This window comes from Borostomias antarcticus (assembly GCF_949987555.1).
Source record: "Borostomias antarcticus genome assembly, chromosome: 6".
In the NCBI taxonomy this organism is placed as follows: domain Eukaryota; kingdom Metazoa; phylum Chordata; class Actinopteri; order Stomiiformes; family Stomiidae; genus Borostomias; species Borostomias antarcticus.
In genome coordinates, this window is record NC_140239.1 from 24,102,857 (window position 1) to 24,112,002 (window position 9,146).

At 42.4% G+C, this 9,146-nt stretch overlaps 1 protein-coding gene across 1 annotated transcript; it reads left to right on the forward strand.

Moving 5' to 3' along the window:
* The first annotated feature begins 1,896 nt into the window (after positions 1-1,896).
* nt5e (5'-nucleotidase, ecto (CD73)) lies at positions 1,897-9,146 on the forward strand. The gene is made up of 9 exons (XM_084440231.1): positions 1,897-2,387; positions 3,122-3,344; positions 3,456-3,644; positions 4,429-4,626; positions 4,775-4,929; positions 5,016-5,124; positions 5,376-5,525; positions 6,490-6,690; positions 8,359-9,146. Exons 1-9 carry the CDS (start codon positions 2,073-2,075, stop codon positions 8,517-8,519), a joined length of 1,701 nt encoding a protein of 566 aa, XP_084296357.1. The 5' UTR covers positions 1,897-2,072; the 3' UTR covers positions 8,520-9,146.

Here is a 9,146-nt window from a genome sequence, read left to right on the forward strand (position 1 = left end):
ACTGAAATGCAAAACAAATGGTTTCGGAATTTAAATTTATAGTGTGCTCCTCAGAGCATATTCCCAAAAGAAGACACTGGATGCCCCTTTCAAGATTACTTTCTCACAACCCCTGTTTCAATCTCACATGTATGGCCCCTCTGGCTATCATCTCTGGTAACCATAAAGCCTCGTAACTGTAGCCTATCTTTCCTTCTCCTCACTTTTAAGAGCCCTCTTTTAAACATAACTGCCTTTCTGTCCAACCAGGTCTGCCATGGAGGGTAAGAAACCCCGTTGTAAATTCATTTTGTCACTCTCATTTCGATTCCTCTCAAGGTGTGGCCCTCCTCATCCTCTGGTCCCATCAGTCCGCCTTCATCCTGCTCCCTCTCAGCTAAGGGTCCCCTCCACACAGATAGATGTCACCCATCTCTGAACCTCATGTCCTCCCCGTCCACTACAGAGGATTCTTCTGTGGCTGAAGGCATGGTGTTGAGGGGGCATCTTCTAGGGTTTAATAATCCCTGATCGTTAGTGGGTACAGAGCTCCTGTATTTCTGGCCTTGCTGCTGACCAGCTGCATCATCATGATCATCCTCCTCACCCGTAACAGTTGGTCAACTTGGCACGTTTGCAATGTGTTTAGCTATTCCGAATTTTTGACAGGGAAGGATGAGGGGGTGAGAATGGATGTGTCAGAATGTTTTCATTTTAATACATTTTTGTCTACATGTTTTGTAGTTTAGGAGATCCAACAGTTACCTCCTCATGCAGTGAGCCTCCACATTATCTTCACTCCTTACCCTCTACTGCCATCTTGTGGTCGAAATTTCTCATTTTGTTCGACATGATGGACTCCAATGGATGAGACCAAATTGGACACTGAGTATGCAAACAGTGATATGCGCGGTTTGTTTTCGACTCACATTAAATCTGAGCATTCTGAGCATTAAATGAACTAGTACTGACAAATATAAGGACCAGTACTGACACAAACATAATGTACAAAGTCAAGAACCAACGACTTGCACAGTCAAAATTCTAATGTCTTGTAGAAACAGTGAAGAGCAAATTCATTGTGGTGCCATTAAGCAGGGCAACACCCACCACAGCCAGTGCTAGAGTGGCATGGTCCTGCTCACTGTCTAGCCAGGCAACCCTCGAAAAAAAGGTTTTTAATTTCAAGCGCATTGCCTTTAACAAAAGTGACACGACATGAACCTACAAAGAGCTTCAATGTGAAGGTGGAAACAAACACACTGATAGCCCTACTCTTCCTTGTCTCACCGACAGAGCAATCTGCTGCCCCATCCTCAGGACAGCTCACTCTGTCACTGTCATACAATGTAGACAACCTGTTGTGAATAAACTAACTCTTACAGGAAGTTCTGAACGCCATCACATGGAGGGGGAGCTTCTATTATGAGTTAAAAAATAACTATAGCCTATGTGGTGTGATTATAGCTTAGGCCTACTCCCTTTCTGGTGTCGAATGTCTGAATTTGGGACACAGACAGTCTATAGTCTCTTTTTCTCCCCGCAAGACATTTCAAAGCCAGTCCTTTCATATATTTTATGTTTAGGAAAGGCAAACCCCTATCTTCTACCCTATATGCATAATATTTGTGGTCTGAAGCCTTACCCAAAATGATTACTTGTGTATGGGTGTATTCATTATTCATTCTTTCTTTGTTTCTAAGCTTTTTAATTTAAGAACGATGTGTGTGAGTGTGATTAACTGTATTTGGGCAAGTGTATGTGGATTGAATCTTCAGAGCCAGAATAACCCACAATTCTTTGCAGCAAATTTGACAATGCATTTTCATTCTCCGTTTATTTCTATTCTTTCACATTAGCCGTGGGATGGCGTGTGCGGTGGGTGTATGTTTGGGGTGGGAGAACAGCGTGTATTGAGAGACTTGAACTAAACAGGATGTTGGTTATATGAAGTGGTATAAACTATTTATAGAGAGGTTGCACTGTGCAATGTGAAATAGCCTATGCGCAACAACTAAGCTTGTGTCCACGCCTTGTTTTACAATTAAGTGGAGAATCCCCGGTTACTTACAGTGATCTGTCCAAACAAGGAGATGAAAGAACTTCCACCGTTGATCTCAGTCTACTTTTGCATTTATACTTCGGTGGCAGCTTGGGACCTGACTCTGCTTCACACCAACGATGTGCATGCAAGAGTGGAAGAGACGAGCAAATACTCGAGCAAATGCAAAGCGTCATGTTTCGCTGGTGTGGCGAGAAGATATACGAAAATAAAGGAGATCCGGAACCGAGAGCAGAATGTACTACTTCTGGATGCTGGCGACCAGTTTCAGGGAACCGTATGGTTTAATTTCTACAAGGGCGAGGAGGCTGCATATTTCATGAATAAACTCGGGTACGATGCAATGGTAAGCAGTTTAGGTAGTCTAATACAGTATTCAAGTCAGTTGAATATGTAGCACTGATTTCTGTGTAGGCAATAGATATGATTTAGGTAGGGATTACAGTAGTTAAAAAAATAAGAGAATTGTCTTTTGTTTTCAGAAGATTTAACAAAGTAGAAACAAGAATATGATCTATCATTTCCATGCAATACACTATTATAAAGCGTTAGCCTACTTTGGAGCAAAACCACAAAAAAATAAATTCTAGCCTATATTATAACCATTATGTCATTGCTCTTTATAATTTATTGGCCAGAGAAATTGTGGCCTCTGTTGATTATATCAATTAGTTTAATTAAATTACCTCAGAGCGAAATGACTGAATGTGGTCTCTCAACACAGGCCTTATAGGAGGGATTGATCCCTTTCTGCTATTTTGTGCCATTGTGACTCTTGAATATTATAAGGCCTGTGTGTTTTCTTCAGTATTTTCCAGGCACATATAGGGAAAGAGCATTCCAAATAGTATATCTCTGACGTACAAGGGACATGTGGCAAGCAGGGTGATAATTAGGTAGTGCAGACAGACTAGTCCAAACAAAGGTCTTTAATTCCCTGTGTGATGCTGACCAGGTCTGGTTTCATTAATGTGGGCAGGAAGTATACTCCAAGATCATGTGTACATCTAAAGGGATATGGTACACTTCATTAGTAGTGGAGAATGGAGGGTGATTCTTGCCTTTGTTTTGGTGTTATAGGCTCTTGGGAACCATGAGTTTGACAATGGAGTGGAAGGACTTATCAAGCCTTTCTTACAGCAGGTGCAATGCAAAGTTCTCAGTGCAAATATCAAGGCAGATAACAAACTAGCCCCACAAATAAGTCATTTATATCACCCATATATGATATTTAAAGTAAACTCTGAAAAAGTTGGCGTGGTGGGCTATACATCAAAGGAAACACCTGCTCTGTCCTTGCCAGGTATGATATTAATTCTCTTGGTTGCTTTTCCTCAGTTCCCAGTTTGTTTAAGTGATTATTTTGGGATTGTGGTCATGTTTAAATGTATTTTTGCCTCTTAATTTTCTACAGGCCCACATTTATTGTTTGAGGATGAGATTAGTGCCTTGCAGCCTCAGGTGGACCTGCTGCTCTCTCTGGGTGTCAACAAGATCATCGCCCTGGGCCACTCTGGCTTCGCTGTGGACCAAGAGATCGCCAGAAGGGTGAGGGGTGTGGATGTGGTCATCGGGGGACACACCAATACCTTTCTGTATACGGGTAGGTCTCATCCACCATGCATGAACTTTCTCTTCAGGACACATGAACGAATTCCTGTGGTAAACTCCTAATCAAACGATTATTTATCTACATTCCTACTAATGACAGCCTTTAGAAAGGACCTTGGGCCATCGAAATGTTTATGTTGATATGGCCTCATTGCCATGGAAATTCACAGAAAACATGACCTGATGTTTGAGGGGCGGCTGTAGCTCAGTTGGTAGAGCGGGTCGTTCAATGATCGAAGGGTCAGTGGTTCGAATCCCAACTCCGATTGTCCACATGTCGAAGTGTCCTTGAGCAACACACCTAACCCCAAATTGCTCCCAATGAGCAGGTTAGCACCTTGCATGGCAGCTACCGCCGTGTGAATGGGTGAATGAGAAGCCATTGTAAAGCGCTTTGAGTGCCGCTAAGGTGGAAAAGCGCTATATAAGTGCAGTCCATTTACCTGATGACCAATTTCCAAAGGGGTTAGGGTTAGAGCAACAATGTCTCTTATAATACAGCGCTCTGCTATTGCATTATACCATTACAATGCTAATCCTTATAGTCCAATGACGTTCCAAGATGATCCGGTTGCTTGGAATGGAAAGTCTTACCCAGAACATGCACACAAAAACATATTACTCATGTAGATGGGAAGCAACATTACCAAATGCTGTTTGTAGTACTGTAGGTACTGTATTAATTGTCGGGATGATTTGACGGGTGGTTACAATAAGTGATCAAAGAGATTTGTTAAACTCCATTGTTAATAATTACACCCAGTTTGTTTTGATAGGACCGCCGCCTTCCTCCGAGGTCCCGGCTGGCCCCTACCCTTTAATGGTGAAGACAGAGGATGGCAGAGAAGTTCCTGTTGTGCAGGCCTATGCCTTTGGGAAATATCTGGGTTACCTCAAGGTGACTTTTGATGACAATGGCAATGTGCTCAAGTCCACAGGCAACCCCATCCTGCTGGACAGCACAGTACCAGAGGGTTAGTATTAACCAGGCAGGGGTGGTAAATTGCTTTATCAATACAATGTATTATTTTACATATTTTTTTATTATGATCATATTGAGCTGTAATAGCCTATCTGCCCTTGTATCTGTATTAATCTCTCTCAGAACAATGTCCCCATCAGATCCCAGTATTCTGGCTGAAGTGGAGACATGGAAAAAGAACCTGTCTAACTACTCCTCCCAGTATGTGGGCAAGACCCTGGTCTACCTCAATGGCAGTTTTGAAGAGTGTAGATTCCGTGAGTGCAACATGGGGAATCTGATCTGTGATGCTATGGTACGTATTCTGCCAATAAATATGACTAAAAATTTTTGAGTCCCTCTATACACTTATATGAAGCCGTCTATCATTTTCCACTGCAGGTAAACAACAACATCAAATATGCAGATGAGCTACAATGGAACCATGTCAGCTCCTGCATCCTCAATGGAGGAGCCATCAGGTCATCCATTGATGAGCGCAGTCAAAATGGTGTGTGTGTGTTTGTGTAACCGAGTTGAATTACAGTAGTTAAACTCACTCCTCAGTATAAATACCATGCATTGCTAGCTTTTCGGTGGCATAGCTGGCTAAAGCGGTGTTTATGAGAGGTGATCAAGTGTGTTTGTAAGCCAGAGGACCCAAGTTTGGACCCAGCGTGGGCAAGTGTGGGCGGAAGCGATAGACGAGTGATGCTGTGACCGCTGTGACAGTGGTAAACAAACTAAAATATGTTTTTTCAGGTTCCATTACAATGGAGGACCTCATTGCTGTCATGCCCTTTGGAGGCACCATTGACATGGTGCAGGTGAAGGGATCCACGCTGAAGAAGACCTTTGAGCACTCGGTCAGGAGATATGGAAGCAGCACTGGGGAATTCCTGCAAGTGTCAGGTAGAGCCACGTGGTTCCCATCCCTCAGTTAAAGGAACGGTTGGTTCATCTGCATTCACTTTTTAAATCTATGGGTATACTCACATTTATTGTAGTATATTACAATTAGGCCTACTGCATCACTTTATTGAATTATTAGTTAATGCAGAGGCTCAATTTATCACATCAACAGGCAGGTTAGGTCAGACAAATACCCCACACTAAGAGATGGACAATATTTCTTAATGTCATTCAAATAGCTTACAAACCAGCTCTTCCATGTTTTTATACATACAAATGAAAAGGTTATTTACACACACCAAAAAAGCTGGATTTCCTTTGTTTTATCCTCTTCTTCCCCTGGTTTACACAACTTAAGAAAGGGAAGAAATGGTTTAGGTGGAACTGAAATGTTTAGATTCTGAGGCAATAACTCATGAGAGCGTGTGAGACAGTATATTGTCGACCAGCACAAGCCATGGTAGGCTATATTGCAGATATACCACAACTCTCGACTGCTCTAGTTAAAGGAGTGATGTGCTATTTTGGACATTTAGCCCTATTAGTGGTCCTACCATGAACCTGAAACAGAGACCATAATTTCACTCATCATTTCAGTATTGAGCTAACTGCAGTTTTTCTGCAGGCTCTCAGTGGGCTACAATGGAAGTCAATGGGGCACCCGTAAATGCTTTGGAAAACTATGATGAATGTGCTTTTCTGAAACGGGAAGCACAAGGTGTAATCTTACCGGTCTCAGTATGCTCTCCTGTGAAATGTATCGCAATCCGAATATTTTTAGGTGTTTGGCACTACTTGCACATAGTGTTCCGTGGGAGCAGTAAAAACAAGCACCAGGGGAATGCTTATGTTCAAGGCATGCCAAACATATAAAATATTTGGATTGCGATACAACCCTCTTAATCGATCAGAATGCGTGGTCCGAACTACCTGTTGTATAAAGAAACAAATATGTTTTCAAAAGGCTTCCATGTGGAATTTGATATATCGAAGGCTCCGGGTGAACGTGTGAGGAGCATCAGTATCCTCTGCACTGACTGTCGGGTTCCCAGCTACCAGCCTCTGGACCCAGACAGTATGTACAAGGTGGTGCTGCCTTCCTACATGGTTGAGGGAGGGGACGGCTTCTCCATGATCAAGACAGAGAAGTTTAAACATGACAGTGGTGAGCTTCTCTCTGAATGATTTGAAACTTCACCTGTAACAGTGGTATCCTGTTACCAGGAAGAGAAGCGATGACAGACACATAACATTGAGATAACGATGAGTGACAAATTTAAGGAAAAACTTGAATAAATGAGTGGAGAAACTTAACGAATGCAGATGCTTCCATATTCTATTGGTGTACTGTATCATACAATTAAGCAATGAACATCCTATCATGCACGGTGGCATGTATAAAAATACTGAGCAGGCCCAGTTGACCTTGATTTTGGATCAAGCAAGAGGAGGGGGTCTGCGGTGATGTAGCGGTCACCAGATCCGAATATGGCCATATCCCACAGGAGAGTGGCATATTGGGCCACCACTCCTGATGATGGTTAGTTTAATTTTGGCGCTGGTGTTGGAGTCACGGTTACAGGTTTGATAGTCTCAGGTAGCTGGCTCTCTCTTCTGGATCACTGACCGCAGGGTTGTGTGATGGACCCTCCACAGCAGTGACGATTGGACAAAGGGTCGGATGTGATTGGCTACCAAATTGGTTGAAAATGGGATAAAATCACATAAATTTGTTTAAAAAAATGACAAGAGGAAAATATCTAAGACTTTGAAAAAGGTTCATTATTGGAGCATGGATGGCATGAGCTTCAGTCACAAAGACTGCTCTTTTCTGCTGTTTCAATAGGAACAGTGACTGGATGGGAAAGACATCAGTAAATAAGAAATTCTGGTCGAACATTGGAGCACAGTAATGCTTGTGTATTAGTGCAATACAGTATGCAAGGATAAACCTTAGAGCAACTCTTCCTCAGGTGACTGAGAATGTCAATGCAGGACATGATCAGACAGTGCCAGCAAGAACAGTCTCTCAAGAACTGCAGAGAGAGGAATATTATGGTAGAGTTTGCAGTGCATAAATCCCTCATTGAAAAGAAGAAAGCACATTTGAGAGTTCAGTGGTGGGAAACCACAGGCACAGGCAGAGATATGGAAAAAGTGTGTCATCCTTCACCATATTCTCGACAAGTGGGCGAATACATGTGTGGCTTACACCAAGAGAACGGTACAGGTTTGAATGTTTGACCACTACAGTGAGGGGGGGGGGGGGGGGGGGGGGCATTTTTCTGGCATGCTTTGGGTCCACTTGTCCCCTTAGATGGAAGGTTCACTGCAAATCAATACAAAGTTATTCTGATCGATCACATCTATCCAGGGAGTGGTATCTTCCAAGATGCCAATGACCCATCCAAACCATCCATGGTTTGGTATGGCCTTCATAGTCACCAGATCTTAACCCAGTAGAACACGGGAGACTTTGGACTGATGTTGTTAGACAGCTCTCTCCACCACCATCAAAACACCAAATGAGTAAATATCTTTTGAAAGAATGGTGTGCCATCCCTTCAGTACTAGAGTTCCAGAGACTTGTAAAATGTATGCAATGGCGTATTGAATCTGTTCTGGTGGCTCATGGTGGCCCAACACCTAAGACACTTAGTGTTGGTTTGTCCTTTAATTTGTCACTCATCTGTATATTGCCCGTAGATAATAACCATTGATCCATTGATCTGCATCTCACTGATGAGTATTTTCCTTAATGCTGTTACAGTGCACACTGTAGTACATATGAAACAAAGTGTTGGGACCAAGACAGTGTCTATCTCTTCATTAGGTGACCTGGACATTGCTGTGGTGGCCAACTACATCTCAGAAAGAAAGAAGGTGCACCCGTCAGTGGAGGGACGGATCAAGTTCTTCAACTCGTCGTCGGGACGACCTGGACCAATGACTCTGATCATTCTGTTAACATTAGCGTTGCTATGGACTCTCTGAGGTCTCTGTATCTCAATAGAAGGCTTAAATAATGTTGTTCTCAGCAAATTCATTAGCACATTTCAGGAAGCCTTCGATCTAGAGCTGTGTCATAGGGACAAAATTAGTCACAAAGTAGAATTTACAATTAGGCATTCATAAAACAAGTACTGGGTGAAAAGGGTAAACACAGTCCAAGCTGGAGCTGGCGTTTATGATAGAATGTATATAAACTAGCCTGGTAAGGCAGGCTATTTAAAAGCCTTCTAAATATTTATGGACTGGAATAAGGTGTCTCTCAAAGTTTATAAACATTTATACAATGGTTAGTTCTGGTTCTTGATTCTGACTGGCTGGAAGCCGTGTTAAAATACTTTGTAACACACCTGGGACCGCATATTATTCCATTTTCAGTATTAATGCACCTCCCATTTGATTCAATGCATTGTAGGCCTATCATTGTGTTTTTTCAAAACAGCTGAACATTCCATCCAATGCATCTGTTTCCGTAACAACCGTTTTGTTAGAGGAACTATTTTGCTCGGAGGAATTGTGGGAATGATGCTTCGTTTTGAATAAATGTTAATATTTTATATTGCTGGGTGTTTATTTTACACTAATAGCTGTAGTAACCGTTGTATAAATGCA

Excerpts from the sequence above, each read along its gene's own strand:
- nt5e (XM_084440231.1), top strand. The coding sequence starts at position 2,073 with ATGAAAGAACTTCCACCGTTGATCTCAGTCTACTTTTGCATTTATACT. Across the intron at positions 2,388-3,121 it reads AACTCGGGTACGATGCAATG|GCTCTTGGGAACCATGAGTT; the intron begins GTAAGCAGTTTA and ends TTGGTGTTATAG. Across the intron at positions 5,125-5,375 it reads TGATGAGCGCAGTCAAAATG|GTTCCATTACAATGGAGGAC; the intron begins GTGTGTGTGTGT and ends ATGTTTTTTCAG.